At 40.5% G+C, this 24718-nt stretch overlaps 2 protein-coding genes across 2 annotated transcripts in view; one reads left to right on the top strand and one right to left on the bottom strand.

Annotated features, from left to right (window-relative positions):
* Positions 1–1691: 1691 nt before the first annotated feature.
* LOC121505520 (serine/threonine kinase receptor associated protein) lies at positions 1692–8350 on the bottom strand. The gene is made up of 9 exons (XM_041780915.1): positions 7917–8350; positions 7257–7392; positions 6545–6626; positions 6373–6445; positions 5685–5784; positions 5461–5598; positions 5211–5347; positions 4673–4822; positions 1692–2471 (listed from the first exon to the last, which is right to left on the bottom strand). The coding sequence occupies exons 1-9, from the start codon at positions 8026–8028 to the stop codon at positions 2410–2412; spliced, it is 990 nt and encodes a 329-aa protein (XP_041636849.1). The 5' UTR covers positions 8029–8350; the 3' UTR covers positions 1692–2409.
* Positions 8351–11280: 2930 nt separating this feature from the next.
* LOC121505519 (protein bicaudal D homolog 1-like) overlaps positions 11281–24718 on the top strand; it is a 34545-nt gene continuing 21107 nt past the window's right edge. The window contains exon 1 of the mRNA XM_041780914.1: positions 11281–11502. Coding sequence (XP_041636848.1) covers positions 11281–11502 — 222 coding nt within the window. The remainder of the gene's footprint in view (positions 11503–24718) is intronic.

Genomic DNA, 24718 nt, shown 5'->3' with positions numbered 1-24718 from the left:
AAATAGGGATACACAGTACAGGATTATTAAGTATACCAATATTTACAGCTTAGCCAGTACTGCGAGTATAAATGTTGTTCAGACTTAAAATTCCAGTCCTTAAAACTTCAAAATCTGAGGAATGAAGATGAACAAAGAAAAAAATGTAAGTTGATGTTGGTCTGTTGGTCCAGACTAAAACTCCAAACATTTTTATTCATGAGCAGCGACTGTGGCTCAGTAGGCAGTCGGCTGTCTCACAAGTGGAGGGTTCTGGGTTTGATCCCCAATTCCTGCTGTCGCATGTTGATGTGTCCTTGGGCTCACTTAACCCCAGTTTGCACCACTGCTTCGCCAGTGGTGTGTTAATTTCTGCGGATGGGATTAATTAATACCAATATTTTATTAATACTAGATATTTACGAGGTGTCATCAAACAGGTGTTTTATACTTTTAATAGCTCACAAATGTGTATATAGTCCCCAGAAATGTGTGCATTCAGATGTTTTCAATGTTAACACTGGTTGAAACGGACTTTTTATCTGTGGTTTTTAAAACTGGTACTGATTTGAAAACATCTAGTGAGAAGTGATGAGGCTAAAAGAACTGCTGATATGACATACTACTGATAATCAAATCACTGTGCGCACTTTTGTTAACTTTGAACTTGACCTATTTGTTAACAGCAAACATGACGCGTGTATTCATGTAAACTTGTGGTAATACATGTGTTTATCTGCAGATTGACTCTGCTTTGATATACTGTGCAGTATAAAAGTATTTGCCCGCTTTCTGATTCCTGATTTATTTATTTATTTTTTGCTTATTTATCACACTTAAATGTTTCAGATCATCAAACCAACTGTAATATCTCACAGAGACAACCCAAGTAAAATACAAAATGAAGTTTCTAAATGATGATTAAATCTATAAAGGGGGAAAAAAATCAAACCTATCCAACCCTATGTGAAAAAGTAATTGCCCCCCTCGTTAAATCATGAGTTAACTGTGATTAACCACAGTTTTTCGAAAGCTGAGTTCAGTTTCACTGGCCACACCCAGGCCTGATTACTGCCAGATTTGTTGAATCAAGAAATCACTTAAATAGAAGCTGTCAGACAAAGTGAAGTAGGCTACAAGAGCTCTTGGATCATGCAGCAGGACAACAACCCAAAACACACCAGCAAGTCCACCTCTGAATGGCTAAAAAAAAAAATTTTAGGGTTTGGAGTGGCCAAGTCAAAGTCTAGATGGAAATCAAATTGAGATGCTGTGGTGTGACCTTAAACGGGCAGTTCATGCTCGAAAACCCTCCAATATGGCTGAGTTAAAACAATTCTGTGAAGAAGAGTGGGCCAAAATTCATCCACAGCGATGCGAAAGACTCATCACCAGTTATCGCCAACGCTTGATTTCAGTTATTGCTGCCAAGGGTGGCAGTAGAAACTGCATTTTTTTATTTACATGGGTTGTCTTTGTGAGATATTAAATTGGTTTGATGATCTGAAACATTTCAGTGTGATAAATATGCAAACAAATCAGGAATCAGTAAGGGGGAAAATACTTTGTCACAGCACTGTAAGTCTGTCAGATCCGCCACTTCTGCCTCCATGATTTCTGGTTTGTCTTTTTTTTCCTGGGAAATCCACATCAGTCACCAGCCTTATCCCATGATGCCACAAGTAAAAACAGAACATAATTAAACACACCAGTTTGCTCTTCTTGCATTACTAACAAATGAAACAGTAATGCTTTTTTGTTTATTTCATCACTGGACATAAATGTCGACAGATTGAAAAGAACTGAAAGAAAAATGACCTTTTTCCCTTTCCATGTAGTCACAAAACATGTTTTCTTTATTTTGACATTAACGTCTTTGTACTGAACCAGAACAGCAGCAGCAAATACTCAAAGCAACAATTCGGAACAAATAAAAGCGCTGTAGCGTCAGCACTAACTGTGCAACAACCTCTAGTATTCTATGAACTGAAAACACAAGCATTGGTCCAGCTCATTTAATACATTAACTTTCAAACCAAAACCGATCTTAGCATCATGTGGGGCGAGTTTACGGCTGGGGGAGGGGTTTATGGGGGGCATAAAATCAGTTCAAGCAGACAGACAGAACTGGACTGATCAGAGAGGAAGCAGGCAGCGATGAGGAGACACTCACAGCTCTACTGCTGCACTCTGCAGCCCATCCTGGTCACACAGCTGCAGTAAATATCTGTGTGTTTAAATGTATGTAATTGTGTGTGTGTCGGTCTATGACGGGCAGGCCAGTCGTAATATCCACATCAGGCTTGATGAATGGAGATGCTCTGGACTGCTCCTTGCTGGGGCCTGGTTGAACACTGGAACACCCCTCCGCTCCACTCGTCTCCTCCTTTTCTTTCTTTCACATTGTTTCCTCACAGCGCTGATTTCTCCTCAGGCCTTGATCTCAGCAGGCGTTGTGTACAGCTGCTCAGAGTTCTCTGCACCCAGGTCCTCTGAGAAGAAAAACCACGACAGAAAGATGTATAATTAGGCCAAGTTTGGTGGTGCATTACCCCGGACCCTTTCATAAAACATTCATTCAGACTTTACATGTTAGAGAAGCTCCAACTTTCTTGCAGCAGGTAGCACATTAGCAAAAACATATAATACACATTTTACTACATATTTAAATATGAAGAGGGGCAGACACTAATCATGTCAGATTTGATGTAAATCAGAAGTTCCATGTAAGAGTTACAGTTCCTGTGACTTCCTGTTAAACGCCGTAATAATGAATTGCTCGCCAGTAAAGAAATGATCCAGTTGTGTCACTTCCTGTTGCCAGTAGATGTGCTATATCAAAATTAAGAAATCAACCTTTGAATATGTAGAGGGACAGACCTCGTTCTTGTATGTGAAATGTGAAGGCAGTCAGATGTTTGATATAAGAGCTGCAAATACTTCCTGCCAAATTGGAGATATATTGAAATGCCCACTTTGTCAGTGAGAAATCCTTCTATGAAACATATCAGTGTTATGACCAATTATTATGGACTTTCTTTTAAAACCAGAGCTCAATAGGTTAAGCACAATAAGAGGAATGAAGATATGACCCATTTGGGTCACTTCCTGTTGCAAGAAGGGGGCACTATGATGAAATTTTTGCATGTGGGTGTGTTCAGTGTGATACTGTGGTCTTGCAAGAAAGAGAAGAAGATCACTGAATATTGTATACTAAAGTTATAATACGTTGAAGTCATTTGGCACGATTAAAAATGGCTCATTTAAAATTGAGATGAAGCTTGTTGACTTCCTGTTGGAATTTGGGAATGGCTCAAAAAGGCCTTTTTTTAGTTCTTATGATGGCCTAACATGACACATCAGATGGATGTGTTTCACACATCCATCTGGAAAACCTTCGATATACAGCATTTGGGAAAGGGCAGAGCCTTTGAAAAAAAACTCGAAGGGTGATTGGATGAATGTTCTGTCTGTCACATCTTTATGGGCCAACCAGAGCAATAAAACACGTGATTTCGTCTGCGCTACCGAGGTGCACGTGCGCAGCTACCGAGGAATAAACTCCATATAGACCTGCATAACGCGAACCATGGCAACTATAGACATGTCAGTACATGACTTTTGTCGTTTTTGAAAAGAAAACAACTCACTACTGTTCTTTGCTCTTCTTTTAACAAAGAAATGTCGTCAAGTTCTGATAAAACTGGCACTTTAGCAGCATCCACGCAAATGTCTCCCACCATAACTGCACCGGTCTCTTGTTGCTCCTTGCTTACATCACGACTCCGCCGCGCCTGAAAATACTGCCCCTCTTCACTGATTGGTCCTGTCACTTTCTAACCGGGCCCAGACGGTTCAGGCGGGAGCTTTGCAAGATGGATTCGCCAGCAAGAATCAAGGAAACGGGCGTATCCATCTGCTTTGCAAGGTTAATGATGACCCATATGCAGACCAAAAATCCTGAGCCTAGGTTGAATGGTGTGTAGGGGCTGAATATTTGAAAGGATATTTAAAAAATCAGAGGTGGAAATGTTCAATTGCCAGCAGGGGGCGCTGTGACAAAGTAATGATATTGATGTATTAACGTGTGACCATCCTTGTGAAATCTGTTGATGATTCACATTGCACTAAAAGTTATATGGCATTACTGGTGTATGTTCACCCCAAAAAAAGTACAAAAAAGTAGTTTAAGTTTGGACTCCAGTCATGGCCCCGCACTGTGGGGGAAACTCACATAGGAAGATACTTTTCTTTTGTCTAACTATGATCCATATGGCGATTTTAATGCCTATAGCTCCTATTCAGTCCCCATCTCTCATTTTAAGCTCTTGTGGGGCCCCTGTTTGATGGACTTTTACGATTCCACCAAAACTTCCACTGGGGGACAATTTTCTGTAAAGTCTGGTGAGGTTTTGAGCATGTTAAAGCCCCCAAATAAGCGATTCTCTGGACCCTTGTCACCGAGTAGGTGCTTAAACCCTTGTTACAGTTTTTGGCTGAAACTGTTAAGGAAACGTGGCCTTAGAGGAATCATACAACCATGCTCATATCACTGACCTAGGAACCAAGCAAATGCACTAAGACTTTAATATTGGCTGCAGGATTTAGAAATGGCTGTCACCTCTACTGAATTATGTTCAGTAACATAAAGCCGTTTATAGCTTTACATATAGAGTGCTTAAAGAGTCCGTACCAGGAAGGACACACTTCCAAAGGCCATATGTTTTCCCCACAGCAGTCTGCCACAGTCGCAGGGTGCCATCCTCAGAGCCGCTGGCATACAGCTCTCCATCCGGACTGAAGCGAACACAGTGAACCGGACCAAAGTGACCTTTATAGGACTCTGCAGAAAAGAAGAGACAGCAGCAGCATTAGATAGTGATTTTATTATTCTTAATTTTCATGCAATCCTTTGTATCCCTTAAGCTTACTTATTTTTTAAAACTCTCGCATCTTTAATCACTAAATCAACTTTTAAACTAAGACCTAACATCGATTGGTTTTTGCTTATTTTGCAGCAGAGAAAGCTGCTCTTTTAAATAAACTATTGTTAACTGCACATGATGCAAGCATTTATTTTAATCCTTTAAAACACATTTTTTGCATTGTAATCACCGTTTGACGGAAACAAAACTTCTCGTCTATCTTCAGTCACTGGTTTCAAAGCCCACACTCTCAAAAACAGTAAAAAGTCCTTTAGCTGGTTCAAAACTTTGAGAAAAGCTCCTCACCCAGCTCCTCTTTGGTGCTGTAGTCAAATTTGTAGAGCTTAAAGTCTTCTCCGCCGGCCACAAAGAAGTCCTTCTCTGGGTGGAGGGAGGCCGAGTTGATAGTAGCCGGAGCCTCCACTGTTTTGATCAAGTCCAGGCTGGAACGAAGATAGAATACATTTAATAAGGTATTTTATTGATTTTAACTTTATGGGGAGATAAAGTTGATCAGATGTAACTGTTTCAGCATTTAAAGAAGAGAGTCATGTACCTCAGAGCATTGTAGAAAGCAATGGTCTTTCCATAAGTGATGACCAGAATCTCTCCATCAGCCATGTACTCCATGCTGCTCACGGACGTGTCAAATGTCAGTGTCTTCACCTCCTCCATGGAGCTTCTGTCCCACAACCTGCAAAAAATGTTGGAGCCCTTGGTCACAGTCAGGATGATCACAGTTTGACACATTATTTCCGAGCACTAATAAAATTCACTGACCGTATGGTTTTATCCTCAGCAGCAGAGAGGATCTGCTTGTCATTGTTGCACCATAAGGCTTTTTTAATGGCTGAGGTGTGACCGGCGATCTCCTGAGGGGCTTCATGAAACACAAAATTGAACAAAGATTATGTAACATTACGTTAATGAGCTTCATTCATCTTGGTTTCTCTGATACACCAAGCTTTAAAGTCAAAGTTTCTGACAGACAGCATAGAAGCATAACAATTTAAGAAACATAAAATTAAGTGTGAGTAAAAATTGAACAACAAATACAGGCAGATACATCTACAGCCAGATGTGTCCGTCTCAAAGTCATTCAACATCCTCTTAAAAGCACCCAGCTAGACTAGCTCATAAATGTACTTTTCTGACCCCAACTGGAGCAAAATTCAGATATTACATTCTAAATATGACTCCTTTGTCTGTTTTCAAAATATTGTATCAGACCATAATCACAGGTCGATGTCTTTGAAAGAGACCTAGCTTAGTTCTGAGGAAAAAATATAAAATCCCCTTTATATTGCCATAAGCTGCAGCATAGATTCAATTCATGTCATTCTACATTGAGACACTGACTAAAAAGGATTGTTTTCCTTACTTTAAAACTAGGACCATCCATGGAGCTTCCGGGTTAAATAAAGTGTTTGTTCAGTGCTCAAGTTCCCACTCTAAAAGTGTCTCTTACCTGCTTCATGGTTGCTGAGATCATAGATACGCAGCAGCTTGTCATTTCCTCCAGTGAGCAGAAAGTTGCTGTCCTTTAAGGAGAGAAAGGGTGTTGTAAATCCACAGCTGACAAATGTATCTATAGTTTAATAAAGATGATATTTAGAAATGTTCTTTCACGTCACTCTGACCTGAGTAAAGGTGACGGTCTTGACGATGTGTTTGTGTGCCAGCGTTAGAACCTCGTCTCCACTCACTGCATCCCACACTTTACTATAAAAAAAAATTAATAACTCAATTCAATGAGCAATATTACTGGAGCCGCTGTGATTGCAGAATGTTTATAATGTATGTAAAAAGTTTATCATAAACTTAAGACTACTAAACACAGCTAGTCAACAGAGAAGTACATGCTGCTAAAAAAGAAATAAAGCTGCACTAATAATATCTGGGGTGATAAAGTCATTTCAACTGCAAACAATGTTTATAATGAGTCAGTATGTTCTATTTACAGTACAATTTGTATCATAAAGATAACTAAAGTAAACACTATTTTTATATAGTGTTTTATGTACCAAAATTAAATTCTTATTCTTATTGTGCCTTTAAAATGGGTGTAAATGCCATCAGTGTGTTAATGTGGTGTGAAAGGGTATGAATGGGTAGGTGTGACCTGCGGTGTGAAAGCACTTTAAGTGGTCAGATGATTAGGAATGTGCTATACAAGCTCACGTCCATTTACCAACTGGATTGGTTGTGTGGGCGCAACAAGTACTGGTATGTATGGACACAAACAACAATGATGATGCTACTTTGTATATGAAAACTCAAACTGATCAGTAATGTAAAATGTAAAAAAGGTCCTTAAAGACACAGCCCCTGTAGATGTCTGTAAGGACTCACGCTGTGAAGTCAGCTGCGGCTGTGGCTGCTTTGGTGGCGTCTGTGTTCAGAGTGGCTCCCCAGACAGCGCCTTTGTGACCCAGAAACGTTCCTATCCAGTCCCCTGTGTCTCCCTGGCGCAACATGGGCTTGCCATCTGAGGAAATAGAAAGCAAATTTAGAGAAGAGGAGAAAGTACAAGAGGATACAAACATCTGAAAAATGAACGTTTCAAGGGGAAACAATCTGTTACTTCTATGATTAAATCAGCTGTACAGAAAATGTAAAGAAGCTTTAGATAAACCTTCTGATCTCTCTTCTAGTATTTCTCAAGTTTTTGTGGCATTTCACGAAGATGTTTAAGTTCTGTTTATGTCTCTTACACACAGACAGCAGGTGATGTAGTGAAACTGGCACATAATAGGTATCTCGCACTTAGATTTATGTTCCTGTGCTATTAAAACATCTATAAATATCGATAAAATTGATTAATATCCTATCGAAGTTTCCCATCCAGATATCGTGACCAAGCTATGACTTTCCTTAAGGCAGTACATTAACCCTGTCTAACAGAGCTACCAGGTTTTGACCACAGTATTCAGCCTGTACGTGTCTTTTTTCCCGTAAAACGTTAACCCCTTCCCCGTCTCTTCTTAAGCTAACAGCGGTCGTTGGTCTCACCCTTGCAGGCGCTAATGAGGAAGTATCCGTGGGGAGTGATTCCGCTGAAGGCCAGGTCCACTACGGGCCGGGTGTGACCCGAGCAGGTCAGCGGTGTCTGTCTCATTGCCATGCCGGGTCAGGAGACGGTTCACGCGGAGGGAGGAGACGGTGGAAGAACGCTAACGGCTAGCTAGCCGGCTACCTAGCTGGGTATGCTAGAAGAAAGAAGACAACGAGCTAGTTGGTGATTGGTTGAATAATTCTCTCTACAGTGGCAGGTTGACTATTAAACTATTGAATATTAATTTCATATGTTTGTTTAAATTAACGGCGGGTCTCCCTCCCAGCTAAGGAATAGCTAGCGTGCTAATAGCTACAACATTGCAACTAACTAGCAACGTGCGACGCGGCCAAACACCGCTCTGATCAAGTAGCCGGCGTTAGCCTAGCCACGTCATGGCTAATACTTCCGGGATCACGATGACGAAATTGTACGTCACGTTTCCAGAGCAACCGGATTCTCCATCCTGTTTTCATCTCCTTTAGCACTCCCGTATTTGAGATATAACTATTTTAATAGTAGGCTAAAGCTGTTCCTACCAACATTGTACCGGAATCGTGACAAATTTCAAGTAGCCTCTGTCTCTATTACAATCTTCAAATCAAAATTGTTTTACACTACAGGCTAATTGCCGTGTAAAATTTGATTTGTCCTCAAGAGAAGTTTATAAACAATTTATTGCCTACAGTATACATATATTCACACAGGTACATCTCAAAAATGTATAATATCATGAAAAAGTTCAATATTTTTGTCACTCATTTTAGAAAGTGAAACTGATATGTTATATAGACCCATTACACATGGAGTGAAATATTTCAAGCCTTTATTTCTTGAAATGTTGATGATGCCTTACAGATAACGAAAACCCGCACACTGTCCAACTTGCAAAAAAGGATGTATTTATTTACAACGTTTCGGTACTAGACCTTCATCAGGCAAACAGTTTGTTCAAAAGGCCAGGACATGTTAAATAGGAGGTGGCCTCACACCTGCAGCCACCTTCTCATCATGACGTCAGAGCTCAATTGGTCAAGACAGTAAAAATAAACAATAGACATCAGTTACCTGACTGAGAGAGTAAATGTGATGGAAAGGAATGGACACCCCGATTACAACAAACTTGTGAGTGATGCATTTGTGGGTTCCTCTTTTGTTATTGAGTTTCAAATAGTTTCTAGCTGTTCCCACAGACTTGCTTTAGATGAAACTTTTGTGCCATTAATCTTTGAATCTATTAAATCCCAAATTTGTTTAATAGGATTCAAATCAGGACTTTGACTTGACCAGTCCATCAGTTCCAGCACTCCAGATTCCTTTTTCTTGGTCAGATAGTCTCTGCACAGCTTTGAAGTATGCTTGGGGTCATTGTCTTGTTGGTATATGAACCTAAAACCAATCAGATTCAGTCCAGACGGGATCCCATGATGCACTAAGATGTTGTGGTCGATTTTCACTAATTTGCCCACACTGTATCCACAAATGGAACCCCATACCATAATGGAATCTCCTCCTTGTTTCACTGTAGGTGCAATGCATCTGGCATCAAAACGTTCTTCAGCTTTTCTGGGGACATAAACATGACGATGCTGACAGAAGAGTTCAAACTTGGACTCGTCTGTCCAGAGTACCTTCTTCTAGTCATCAACAGTCCAGTGGTTGTGCTCCCTGGCAAATCTGAGGCGTTTCTGGATGTTCGCAGGCCTCAATAATGGCTTCTTAACAGCTATTCTTCCCTTTAAGCCTTGTCCCGTCAGTCGTCTGCTTATGGTCATTCTGGAGACTTTCTCAGTCTCTGATCTAGAAGCATTCATCTCTGCCTGAAGATCAGCAGTGGTCTTCCTTCTGTCTCTAGTACTTAAAATCTTGAGGTGTCTGACATCTGCTTCAGTGAAGTTTCGTTTCCTGCCTCTTCCTTGGCGCATTTTGTAAGTACCAGTCTCAGCAATTGACTCCATAACATACCTGACCACACTGTGAGAACACTTTATGTCTTTCCCTATTTGTCTCAGAGATCATCCAGCATCATGAAGTGCTTTAATGCGGACTCTTTCATTTTCAGTGAGCTCTCCACGTTTGACCATTTTGAACAGGAATGAATGAATGAATGAATGAATTCACCTTTTTATACCCAAATTTGAGCCAGCTCACTGGGCTTCTCTGAGAAGTCAGAAATGAATCAAGCATAACATTCAACCACTAAAACTCATTTTTCTCTTCAGGAATGCAAGTAAATAACTATAATTTGACATATTAATCAAGAAATATTAATGTGCTTTACTATTTTTTCAGGGTTTTTTGTAAATCGGTAAATTTGAAAACTCATGGATAACAATAATAATTATATTTTAGCATTAAAAATATCATTTGGGTTAAAGAGCTTCTACATATTGGTGTATTAACCATTGCAGAAACATAAAAAAATGATTTTGGTAATTACCAATGCTGGTAATTTAGGGCAGCTGTGGCATAAACCTTACGTTGGTTAGGGTTAGGGTGGTCTAATAAATTTGTTAAGCACTGTGTATACAAAAATAAACACTACGCAAGATTTAAATTTGTGCTTTTCTTAATAAATGTAGCATTACCTTTTGTATTTTAGGTCAAACATGCTGAAGAATGGATTCTGATTGCGCAACATAGACATGTTTGTTCATCTTCTAATAATAAGTATCATCATGCCCTTCAGTTTGCAAAAATTGGCCCTTTGCAAGTAATAAATTTAGCCCTTTCGGTGGTCAAAGTAACCCATGCCAAGCCAAAAATAAACTTTGAGCTCGTTTAGGATACAAACTGAAAGTTGTAATCCTGTATCATTTATTTTATCCCGCTAATGGGATAAAGAAGTGGATAAAAACTTGTGCATTATGCTGTTAGTGATCTCCAGAGGGCGCCCCCTCCTCCTCCTCCCCTCCTCCCGGTGATGATGCTGTTGGAGCAGAGCTTCTCACAGGTCTGCAGAGGGAGGATGACGGGCAGGAACGGGGAGTGTGCTGCCTTGCTTCACGGCTGCGGTGGGGCAGAGATGGCGTCCTGGAGCCGGTGATTAAGCAGAAAATAGACGAGAGGAGGATGCGGGAAGAGGAGGATGAGGAGCTGTATCAGTCAGAGCGTCACTGAGGAAGACTTTGGATGAAGAAGAAACGCTGTGAGGATTTATCGGAGTTTTTAGTTTATTTTTCCTCTTTTTGATGAGACCTGAAGCAGAGCTGTGACTCCTCGGAGGGGGTTTGTTGTCTACCTCAGCTGTTTCCTCCCCCCCCCGGCGCAGGGAGGGAGAGAACAAGGGGGAGAGGGAGATAGGGGGGAGGCAGAGGGGCGATGGCCGCCGGAGGAGCAGCAGGATGCGGGGACACGGTGGAGCAGTGCCGGGCCGAGGTGGAGCGTCTGACCCGGGAGCTGGCGGAGGCGAACCGGGAGAAGGTCCGCGCGGCGGAGTGTGGACTGGTGGTGTTGGAGGAGAACCAGAGCCTGAAGCAGCAGTATGCAGAGCTGGAGGCCGAGCAGGAAGCGCTCAGGATGGAGCTGGAGCAGCTGCAGGAGGTGGGCAGTGCTGGGGTAGGACTCACATGCTCCAAAAGTACTCTAGATTTGAAGAATAATGTCATAAGTGATACTCCTGGTGCTCAGTGGGTTACTATTGTCCTGATTCAAGAGTTAATCAGCCAGACTTTAATGAAACATACACATGACTTCATTTGTTTACACCCTGCTCTCTTGGCTGCCAGCTCACCTGCTGGACTGATAACAATAGACAGGCCCAGATCACAACAGACAGAGCCAGAAGGGGAGACCGGGGCTGGGTGTCACACTTTTTACTCTTGTGTATCGCTTATAACAAAAGCTTGATACTTCTTGCCTGAGCAGTAATACATGATAGATATATACCTGGGTACTTTTTATTTGTTTAGAAATATCAAATAGTTGCCCCAGTATCCAGAATTATAAACTCTGAGATGATTCTGGCAAAACTCAAATCATTTTGACACCTGTTTGAAACCATGGTGACAGAAAGAAAAACTGCAAACACCCAGTATGAGGCAGGTTTTAGTTTTTGTTCTCTCTGTGGATGCAGAGTATTAGTCATGGCATCATTGCTGGTAATAAAACAACAGATGGTCACTTACCAAGCTTTGTATGATGCATCATGCTGAAGAAAGATGACATTACCTCCAGTGCTGAAGGATCAGAGTATGGATACTATGTGTTAACTGGTTATTGGTCTGGCTGTAAATCGGGGCTCATACAGTGCCTATAAAAAAACATTCACCCCCTTGGATGTTTTACCCTCTTATTGATTTTATAAATCAATCATGGTCAATATAATTAGATTTTTTTTTTTACTAAAAATGTACAAAAAACTCTTTAATGTCAAAGTGAAAACAGATTTGTACAAAGTAATGCCAGTTTACCAAAAATGTGTAATGTAAAATTAGTGACTGCATAAATATTCGCCCTAATTTTTAAAGTGACGCAACTAATTCAACAGCCACCTGGTGCCAGTAGTCTCACAATTAGTAGTATAAAGACACCTGTGTATGGACTGGTTAATCAGTATTCCTGGCTACCATTACACCATGAAAACAAAAGAACACTCCTAGCCAATCAGAGGAAATGTTATTGAAAAGTATAAATCAGGAGATGGATACAAAAAAATCCAAGAAACTGAACATTCCCCAGAGTACAGTTAAAGGGGACATATTATGCAAAAATCACTTTTTCAGGCTTTTCTAACACAAATACATGTCCCTGGCCTGTCCACAATCCCCTCAAGTACCAGAAAATTCCATTCACTCCTCCCCTCTCTTTCTCCACCTTTCAGAAAATGTGTGCTGAAACAAGCCGTTCTCAGATTTTACAACTATTGACCTCACCAGCGGCCTAAGCACCCGCCCCCAGGTTTGGTAGGCCCTCCCTCACTTGGAGGAAAGCTCCGCCCTCCACTGCTGATCTTCTGAGATGCTGGATAGCTCAGTGGGTTACCCTGCTGACTACAGTCTGGGAGACTGATGGTTTGAATCCCAGTCTAAACTTTGGAAAAACAGTGTCTGTAACATCATGACTGCTACATCCATTCCCTGAGAGGGGTGTGGTCAGGGGCAGAGCCAGACAGCTAATTACCATTTAAAGCCGCAGAAACGGCTCGTTCTGAGGAAGGGCTGAAACAGAGGGGTTTTTAGACATGCAGAAATCCAATACTGTAGTGTTTTTTCAGCAATAAACTTCACAGGCATGTTTAAGGGACTTCTGAGACCAATATAGACTTGTCTTAAAAGGGTAAAATATGTCCCCTCTAAATCCATGATCATGAAATGGAAGGAATATGGCACAACAGCTGAGATGGGAGAGACTCCACATACAACTGTTGCCTGGGTTCTTCATCAGTCAAAGCTTTATGGGAGAGTGGCATTGAGAAAGCCACTGTTGAAGAAAACTCATTAAATCTGGACTAGACTTCTCCAGAAGGCATGTGGGAGACTCCATGGTAAAGTGGAAGAAAGTTCTTAGGTCTGATGAAACTAAAATGGTGCTTTTTGGCCATCAGACAAGACGCTATGTTTGGCGGACACAATGATGGCAACATCATGCTGTGGGGATGCTTCTTAGCTGGCCCTGGAAGGCTTGTATAGGTAGAGGGTAAAATGAAGGCAAAGTAAAGGAAAATCCTTCAGAGCAATCTCATTCAGTCTCCAAGAGAGCTACGGCTTGGGAGACGAATTATTTTCCAGTAAGACAATGACCCAAAGAATGCTGCGAAAACTACACTGAAATGGTGTAAAGACAACAAGGGGAATGTTGTAGAGTTGCCAAGTCAAAGCCCAGACCTCAATCCACTGTACTGTATTTGGTATTTGGCTTTCATTTTACCAATCCCTGATAAATTTTATTGATATAAACGGTGGTCCTTTGGCTCTGCTGCATTGTGTGTCTTCCCCTCTGGCTCTGTTTACACTCTCCAAAGTCTCCTGAATATATCACCCACTACACGCTCTGATTCGTTTATTTGATACCATATGAGCTGTCTCTCATATTTTTAAAAATGGGTTAAGATTAAAAAAAATCTTGGTGTGCCAGGCTTTTTGGTGTCATAAACAACTAATAATCACTATTGTTATCAGATGTGAAAAAACAGTATCTGTCACTCTTCCCAGATTCTGGTTCTTAATGTTCCTTTAGTTAAGTCTTAACATGGTTTTTGCTCGTTATGATGAATGATTCAGTGATATAGCGCTCAGACTTTATGTCTCCATGTGTATATAGAGCAAATGAAGGAGCCACAGCAACATTTTGCTGCTTCTCGTTGTATTTCCTGTAGGAGATGACATAGGAGTGACTGAGAGAGCTCTTTAGCAGTGGAGAATCTCCTGATTCCTGTTAGTGCTGTAAACTATGTGACTGCTGGGCTGTGCTCATAAACAAACCTCCAACATGTGATCATTGAATGCGGCATGCAGCATGAGCATAAATCACAACACACGATGGTGGTAATCTTGTAACTCTGATTTATTCTTAGAGTCTGATGATCAATAATGAGCCACGCTAGCTTCATATGTCATCAAATCATTTTCCTGATCAATCAATGAGCAGATCATTTACAGCATGTAAGTCGACAAACAGACGGGGAAATTCTTGGGTTAATTCGATTATAAAAAGATGACTCATTGTTGAATGTGGAAGCTGACTATTCAGTGACGTGTTTTTGTTTGGAAATGGCAAACAGGAAGTAGTTATAACAGATGTTGTGAACAGTTTGTAATGTTTCAGCACTAAAGTTAACTCTGTTGCTCTGTTGGAAGAAACAGCACCTGAAACAGTCGAGCACTTGGGATATGTTTCACATTCATCTGGGCGACGCCCCATAGATGGTGTTTGGGAAGGACTGGCTGTACCCTTTCAGTCATATAAAAGAGTCAGCTTGACACATAAACCAACAATCTTTCCGAATGTTGACTGCCCTTTATTGGCAACTTTGAAAAAATAATTGGAACTGGCCTAATATTTGGCAAAATGGAGGGAAAAAGCTTCATGAACATTCCATCCTGCCTTTGAAGATGAAGTCATTCTGCAGTATCTATAAAACCTTCCATCCTTGCTCTTAAAGATGATGTCATCTTTTAATATCTTGAAAACTTTTCATCCTTGCGTTTTGAAGGCAGGCCAGTCTAGGAGCCTCAGCTGTCATCTCAGTCTATCCCGTTCCCTGCAAGATTCCCATTCCTCACCATTTCTACCCACTTTTCCAAAAATGGCCAACTATGCATTCCATCCTTGTCTTTGAGGATGATGTCATCCTTTAATGTCTTAAACTTTTCATCCTTGCCTTTGAGGATGATGTCATGCCTTAATGTCTACAAAAGATGCCCCTTTTGCCTTTGAATATGATGTCATCCTTAACAGTCTCTCAAAACATTCCATCCTTGCCTTTAAAAATGATTTCATCCTTTAATGTCTATAAAACATTCCATCCTCGCTTTTGAAGATGATGTCATCCTTAAATTTCTAGTCCATCTTTGCCCTTGAAGGTGATGTCATCCCTCAATTGTCTATAAAACCTTTCATTCTTGCTTTTGAAGAGGATTCAATACTTAAATATCTATACAACATTCCATCCTTGCCTTTGAAGATGGTGTCATCCTTTGATGTCTCTAAAACAGTCCATACTTTTCCATGAAGATGATTTTATCCTCTAATGTCTATAAAACATTCCATCCTTGCCTCTAAAGATGTGATGTCTTCCTTAAGGTCTGTAAAACTTTCCATCCTTGCCTTTGAGGATAAAGCCATCATTTAAGTGTCTGTTAAACTCTGCATCCTTGCCTTTTAAGATGATGTCATCCTTTAATGTATGTAAAACTTTGCATCCTTGCCTTTGAGGATGAAGCCATAGGTGTCTATAAAACATTCCATCCTTGCCTTTGAATATGATGTCCTCCTTTAATGTCTGAAAAACTTCCCATCTTTGCCTTTGAGAATGAAGCCATAGGTGTCTATAAAACATTCCATTCTCGCCTTTCAAGCCATCCTCTAGGTGTCTGTAAAACCTCCCATCCTTGCCTTTGAGGTTGAAGCCATCCTTTAGATGTCTGTTAAACATTCCATTCTTGCCTTTGAGGATGATGTCATCCTTTAATGTCTGTAAAACTTTCCATCCTTGCCTTTGAGGATGAAGCCATCCTTTAGGTTTTTGTAAAACATTCCATCCTTACCTTTGAAGATGATGTCAGCCTTTAATGTGACTGCACAACCAGTAGTAGATATTTCGTAACTTTGCTGACAGCCTGATCTGGAGTTTTAAATATTGGACATTTTTAATATTTTTGATTCCAGACCAGGAAGCTCAGACTAGATTATGAATAATTGCATTGACACCACATTTGTTTATTACTTGAATCGGTTGTGCAATTGATGTTTTTTCAAGTTGTACATCAATGAAACAATGTGATAGTATAACAATTTATGGGTTTCTTTTCTTTATATAAGAAGGTTTAGGTTCAGCTTCACACCCTGAGTTTCACACCGTAACATCAGGGTCAACAAATTCTGATGGGTGTAAAGATTGTTGTTTTCTGATCTTTCTGACTTCTTTAGAGTACTACAGTTATTCATTAGTTTATGCATTTAATCTGATGTTTTTGCTCTAAAAGTGTGCAAAATGCCAGACTCAGTCTCAGGATCTCAGGCTACTGTCTTCACATTGAGCCTATTACAGCAGAAATTTGGTATTCAGAAAATCCCCTCCGTCCTTGGACGTTTTTCACTTCCTATAATCCCTCTCCAGTAGGCTGCATCCTCCTGGACACACATCATCTTTATCTAATCTCCATTCAGGACCCGATAACTCGATATCTCTCATTTCATCTCATTCCAGCTCATTGAACGGTCATCGATCGTCTCTGTCACGGAGTGTTCAGCTGCAGGGAGAATGCTTTGACTGATGGGAGAGGGATAATAATTTGTTTATTATCAGTTCCTATTAAAGATGCATGCTACCTAGATAGATCTTTGGGTGTTGGGGCACTTTTCAGAGAAGTATCACTGGCTTAAAGGAGATTGATTTCAAGGCATGCTGCACTGAGAATGAACTGAAGAAAGAGTGACTATATGGAGGATTAGACAACCAGTAAAGGCTGAAAATGAACATCTTAAGGGTCAAAACAACCGTCTTTCTTTCTCTTGAACATCCAAGGTCATTAGCACAGAGCTTCATCCGAGTATCAGCTCCATTTACTTTGCGGTAGCAGTGAAAATAGCAACACTGTTTATTTATTTTCCATAAACAGATGTACCACCTTAGATTTGCATTCTAATTAGAAGAATAAACCACACATAACTCACAGGATTAATCCTAATGAAAAGACTCAGACAGGCCTCCTCCGTCTGTCTAGGGGCCACAGAGTTCAGATCTGAAGTTACATAAAGAGTTTCTTCTATAAATGATTCACTGTAACACACTTTCAGTGCCGTTGCATGGGCTAGATGGAAACATTACTTTTTCATGGACAAGGAGGTGACTCAGTAACCATTCACAATCTCATTTACCAGCTGTGTTGGGACAGTATGGTTTCATCTCATTTCTTTGCATAAGGCTGTTGGATTTCCTTGAATACATTGCATGCATGAGCCTACGTGGAAAGAATTAAGCAGTAAAAGCATGCATTCCTGCTCTTCCTATGCCGATGAGAAAAGCCTAAGGCCAGGAAAGAAGCAACAAAAACTCCAGAGCAAACCAGGCATCAATGAAAACTGAATGATGTTGATTAAGTCAGAAGCAAAATAAAGGAGGAGCTGGGGTGGAGGAGGGTTGTGAGAGCACCTTGCAGAGAAAGAGGCAGAGCATAGCCAGGCATGAGCAGTTTGAGGCCCCATGAGCAGTTTGAGGCCCCGTCCACACAGAAACAAATTCAGGTGTATACTCATAAGTTTTTTGTCGTATCGGCATTTCATCCACATGGAAATGGCGTTTCTGTAAATTATACTTTTTGAAAATGGGTCCTAGAGTGCATAAATCCGTAAACGACTACCGTTTCACCTCCGTGTGGGCGGCTATCCGCATCTTTCTTGAAACGATTACGTCACACATAGCATAGCTCTCTTGAGGCGCCTGCGCAGGTTCGGCCAAAACAATCTTCTTCTCTCTTTTCGCGCATTTCCGGTGCAGCGTTACAGCGCCACTTACAGGCTTGGCATATGCACTACATCGTTTTCAGTCATTTTCAGTGGTTTCGTGTTTACGCGAAAATTTCCTGAAATGGTTCTGTCTTTCTGTCAAAACGAAATGGCGACTGGCCGACTGGCTGTCAGCTGATGAGGGCTTGTGTTAGATCAGCTGATCTTAGTTATAGAAGTGCTCGAATCCATGGCCTTGGTTGAGGGATTTGGTTTGTTTTTATTTTGTTTTCAAGAAAATACCTTTAAAAGGCCAAACATTTGAAAAATATGTTGTGTAGCATACAGGAAAAGCTTATAACTGGACATTCACTTACAGTTAATGTCTCCTGTTGTGACCTTTGTCTTATTCAGCTGTTGTCTTCTGCATTAGCTGATTGTGACAGGAAGGGCCTGGGTTAATGAAATAATCGAGGACGAGGAGCAGGAAGACCCTGCTGGCTTCATCAGTGGGATTTAAAGTGCTAACCACAGCTAACTGCTAATTAGCTCAACAGGACTCCATCATATTGATCCAAGCAGAGGGAGTCAGCTCCATAAACAGGTGCAGAGCAGCTCAAGTAATCTACAGGAACAAGATTTATCATTTATATCTGCTGTTTGGAGAGGTTTTATGCTGGGTTTATGTTTAAAATCTACAAGCCAACTGGTGGTGTACTCTACATAGTTGAACAGAAAACATTTACTGTTGTATAGATAGAAATAATCATGAATCTACTTATTTTAGTATAACCCAGTATATGAAATCAAAGGAGCATGAAATGACTTCAAATGATGGAGCATGAATAGATGAGTAAAATGAATTAAATATGTTTGTGTTAGTATTATAGTGACTTTCTTGGGATGTCACACATGAAGATTAGGTTTTAGTGATGTAAAAGTTAAGGGGGTTTCCAGCACAACATGGGACGTGATCGGGAGATGATACAGGAAAAACCTGGGAAACACTGGCAGGCATTGGCAGGTATGACCCATAGGATCTTGGGGAAGAAGACCGGATGGTCACCAGTTCATGGTCTAGTACTGACCAAAGTAAAAATGCCCCCTTTGCCTTTGAAAATGATGTCACCCTTCAGTGTCTGTAAAATATTTCATTCTTGCCTTTGAAGATGATTTCATTCTTTCATGTCTATAAAACATTATTTTCTTGCACGTCCTCCATCATTGTCTATAAAACATTCCATCCTTTCCTTTGAAGATGATTTCGTCCTTTAATGACTATAAAACATTCCGTCCTTGCATATGAAGATGATGTTATCCTTCAGTGTCTATAAAACATGCCCCCTTTGCCTTTGAAGATGATGTCACCCTTCAGTGTCTGTAAAATATTTCATCCTTACCTTTGAAGATAATTTCATTCTTTCATGTCTATAAAATATTCTGTCCTTGCATATGAAGATGGTGTCATCCTTCAATGTCTACAAAACATTCCATCCTTTCCTTTGAAGATGATGTCGTCCTTTAATTAGGGATGTACTGATCCACTTTTTTTCAGTTCTGATCCGATTCCGATAAATATGTGCCGATACCGATGCTGATTCTGATATATATATATGTATATATCATTTTTTTTTCTTTTAACAATAATTATTGTTGTTGTTGGTATAATGTGTGAGGTTACATGAGGCTGTAATAAACCACCCAGCTCCTCTTATTAAAAAGCAAAAAAAAAGTAAAAATACAAAAATGTATTAAATTTAAATGTATTCTAAACAAATTAATTTGAACTATTATTTAAAAATAAGTATTGACATTATCCAAAAAACAACAGCAACTGAGTCTAAGTTCTAAACAACAATGCTTACCCTAAATAGCATAACTCAAGTAGGTTAAACTACTACTTTAACAGTTGGTTAAACTAATTACCTGTCATTATTTATGAACACAGGCTTGAAATCCCTGTCTATACTGTCTTTAATGAACCTCCGCCACTAGAGACCGCTGTAGCTTCAGTTAATGGCTGCAGCCTTCCTCTCTGACCCTTCACCGGATATAAACAATGAGAACTCGACGGTGGCTAAGCTGTTAGCATATAGTAGGAAGACCGTAGAACAGACGTTTTCCAAAGTAGTAAATGGAAATAAAGTGGTATGTGGGCTGTCGAGGGTTTAGCTCATGTTTGACTACTCACCCAAGAGGCCAAATATCAAAGCACGACATTAATCTGCAAAGAGGAACGAAGGTGGGTGGTGCTATCTTTCAATGCTAGCCATGCTGTAGAGAATATATCATACTAACGTCACACCCACTCTTCTTTGTGTTCTCTCATCTTTAGACTAGTTTTGACTATTCTAAATATAGATTTACGTTTAATAGACTAGGTAATTATACTGCTAAGAACATCCTAACTAATACTGGCTCAGTTACATACAGACTGTCTCGTGTTAGACTGCGGTGCGTTCATGGTCTACCGCAAATTGTAGGATTGATTTGGATCGGTCACCTGGATCGGTGCTGTCAGTCAGATATCCGATCTATTAATTACGTCCATGACCCGATACCGATATTGGATCGGATCGGTCCCATCCCTGCCTTTAATGGCTGTAAAACATTCCATCCTTGCATACAAAGATGATGTAATTCTTTTATGGCTCTAAAACATTCCATCCCTGCCTTAGAAAATGATGTCATTCTTTACAGTATATCAAACATTTCCATCGTTCCATTCCTCAGGTATCTACCAAATACAATTTTTTTGCTTTCATTTTTTCAACATTATTGCCAGTGGAAGTTCAGAAGTCTTCAGCTATGGAATCAGCAGTGTTGGTGACTTTTACACACCGTGCACCTAAGCAGTCGTTGACCCCACTCTGTGTTTTGGTCTTGTGCTTCATGACTGAGTTGAGTTGTTCCTAAATGCTTCCACTTTTCAATAATATCATTGACTATTGACTGTAATGACTAGCAGAGATAAAATTTCACAAACCGTCTTATTGAAAAAGTGGCGTCCATTACAGTTCCAGGCTTGAAGTCACTGAGCTCTTCAGAACGACCCATTTTATATAATAGAGAAAGCATGGCATAGCCTTATTGAAACACCTGAATTTAACAATTAAGAGGTGTAGCCAAATACTTTAGTCCATATAGTGCATCTGAAAAATGCTTTGAAAGATTTTCTTCAAACTTTGCACAGATTTGTGCTCTGACTGAAGGATGGACTGATTTGATTTTGGAGGACAAAGGTCAAGGTCGCTGTGCCATATGTGAATATCTATCTTCCTTCTCATTGTAATTTTTTCCTTCATGAAGGTGTAAAACCACCAGGCACTAGTTCTGGGTTTAAATATTAAACAGAAGTCCCATCATTCAGTTAGTTTGTGTTAAACTGTAGCATGTTAAGATGATTTCAGTTTGGATGCATTCATACTTTTTTGATTCAGAAAGAAAGTCAGGAGCAGCATGTTATCTACTGTACATAGTGCATGGTGTTTTAGGGTTAGTCCCCGTCTTCCTGTTGTGGTTAATTGTTAATCGGGTTTGCAGACCAGCAACTTGTGCGTCTGCAGAGGGAGGAGATGAAAAATGCAACAGAGCAGCCGTCGAGGCTAAAAACAGAAGGGGACCAAGCGACCCCCCCATGGGACGCTCTGTTACTCCTCTGTGACGTCACTCAGCCAATCACATGCCTCGTTCTCTGCTGCTGTTGTCACTGGACACTGACTCCCATCAGCTCCCTGCATCCTCCACCACTGTGGAGAAGTCAGCGTTGATGCTGCAGACAGCATTGTGTTGTTTTTCTAGCAGACATCGCCCTGCAGCCTCACATGCTCTGTGGTCGCTCTTCTGATGATCCTGAATGTGACACAAACACTCAGACGCTCTTAAGAGCAGACTGGATGTCTGAAAGAAGCATGTCTGAATGTGCACAGACACAGAGGGAGCATGGAGGGCGTGGTGAATTATTCAGGAACCATGAGGTCATGATGAATTCATGATGACTCCCAAAAACAGACCTTTAGCTGAATTTAGGGTTGATACAAGGCCAAACTAGGAAGTAGGAAAGGAGTAGAGTCTTGATAACAATGCTTAAATTGCTTTTAAGTATTTTTACAAAATAATGCTGAAATGTTGATCTCTTGTCTCATATTCACCTTTTGATGTCAAACCCAAATGTTTTCAGGCCACAGCAAAAATAAAGGAATTTGCCTTACAGTCCCAATACGTATAAGGGAGTGTATAATATTACACTCTGCACATTACCGCCCCTCTCTGATCTCATATAAAGCCACAGCTTTGTTCTTTGATTCATCATGGACTACTTACAAGCAATTCACGAGTTAAACACCTATAACAGCTGTTTAAGTCATTATTAGACAAATGTGCAACACTGGACTCCAGACAAACCAATCACACTCGCTGTATGTTGCTGTTATTACAAATTCATTTTACCTGTTTACTGTCTTTAATTACAACAGCTTGAGTGGGCAGTGTTCAATTAGTTAAGCAGCTGCTTGTAATAATAGAGAAAATGTGATGATTACTGGACTCAGACTGAGCTGTTGTCTGTCACATATCATTTGTCAGTGAGTAGTCATCAGAGTGACTCCATGTCTGTTGAATGGTTACCAGAGCAAATCCAAATCTCTTGAGAGGTCAGAGTGATTCTGTGACTGTTGAGTGGTCACTAGAGTGAGTTCAAGACTCTTCAGTGGTCACTAGAGTGACTCTGTGGCTGTTGAGTGGTCACCAGAGTGAGTTCAAGACTCTTGAGTGGTCACCAGAGTGAGTTCAAGTCTCTTGAGTGGTCAGCCAGAGTGACTCTGTGACTGTTGAGTGGTCACCGGAGTGACTCTGTGTCTGCTGAGTGATCAACAGAGTGACTCTGTGTCTGTTGAGTGATCACCAGAGTGACTCAATGTCTGTTGAGTGATTAGCAGAGTGACTCTGTGACTGTTGAGTGGTCACCAGAGTGACTGTTGAGTGGTCACCAGAGTGACTCTGTGACTGTTAAATGGTCACCAGAGTGACTCTGTGACTGTTGAGTGATCACCAAAGTGACTCTGTGACTTTTGAGTGATCACCAGAGTGACTCTGTGACTGTTGAGTGGTCACCAGAGTGACTTGGTGACTGTTGTTTGGTCATAGGATTAACTCTGTGATTGTTGAGTCATGCCTACTGGGTGCACTACAGCACAACTCTTGCATTTAAACTAATGATGATGGAACTTCAAAAAATCCATTTCTTGCCTGAAAGTTTCCCACAAACCTTATTCTAATAAATTAGGTTAATTCTATGAACTATATTTACTGACATTCCCAAATTCTATCTCAGTTTTATTTAATTTCATTACATAAGAGGCATTTATTGGTTTAAGTTACAATTACTTAACTGAATGGGATGGAAATTTTTCATGTCATTAAAAAACGTAAAACTGACAAAAGAGGCCGTATTATGAGTGTAGGCTGTATTGTTTGTTGGATTTAAGTGGCGTTCTCGTCGTCAGAGTAATGGTGTAAACATTCAAGGCTGAAACAACTGGCAGGAAGTATAACAAAGGAGATGTGACAGGAAGTGATACGAAGGAGCATCAAATGTGATTATCTCCTGCCCCTGTCATCTATCCCTCCCTCTTTCCTCTCCTCTTTCTACCCCTCCATCCCTCTCCTTTCCTCCTTTTTCTTTTCCCTGTTGGTTAAAGGAAATAAAGCAGCGAGGAGAGACGGTCTGGGACATTTTGTCCTTTTCTCTCCTTGGCTCTCCTCCTCTCTGCTGCTGTCTTTGTCTGTTTCTGTCTCTTGGTCCCAGATTAAAGAGGACGTTTTTCTCCCACAGCTGCAGGCTTTATATTGATCCGTACGTCTTCAGGCTGTTCACACAGATAAAAACAACTAATGTGGAGAGAAAGAGGGGGAAAGAAAGATCATCTCCTTCCAAAAAACACCATCCGTCGGCATTATTCCTTCTCTTAGAAACCTCATCACACTGACTTATAGCTATAGTTTAGATAGAATAAGCATCATGAAGGAAACAAATCAACACTTAGACAAGAAGTGTTTAGTTTAAGAGCAAGAATTAGCCTTAAGCTAAATCATTGTTGCTGTTTCCCTTAGAAATAAGAGCAGGATTATTTTTCTGACCTAAGAGAGCAGAAAATCAGAGCAATATTTTGAATATTTTCACATAGGATTAGTTCTGCTAGCAGTGATGATTTTACCTTGAAAGCTTTCTAACTGGGTTTAAACTATGATGTCATTTGCAGCGGTCCAGACTTGGTCCTCATCCAGCTCAGGATTTGCTCTTCCCCAAGGTCATGTTTGTGGTTTCTGGATCAGTGCTGCAGGAGGGACAGTGAGGCGAAGCTGGCCAAACACGAGATGATTTTAGGGAGATGTGGCGTGATTAAACGTGTGTAAAATCTGGTTATTTGTCCAAATAATCCTCAAGTGTAGGTGGCCAGTATGATTCAGCTTTAGATTCATTTTATTTTCTATGCTTTTTGCCAATATAACCTTAAATACATCATAATGTAGAACTGGTTAATCAGTATTCCTGGCTACCATTACACTATGAAGATGAAAGAACACTCCTAGAAACTCACAGAAAAGGTTACTGAAAAGTATAAATCAGGGGATGGATTCAAAAAATATTCGA

Source organism: Cheilinus undulatus, linkage group 23 (assembly GCF_018320785.1).
Source record: "Cheilinus undulatus linkage group 23, ASM1832078v1, whole genome shotgun sequence".
Classification (NCBI taxonomy): Eukaryota; Metazoa; Chordata; class Actinopteri; order Labriformes; family Labridae; genus Cheilinus; species Cheilinus undulatus.
Note: the sequence above shows the minus strand (reverse complement) of the source record. Positions and strands in the feature narration are given on the sequence as shown.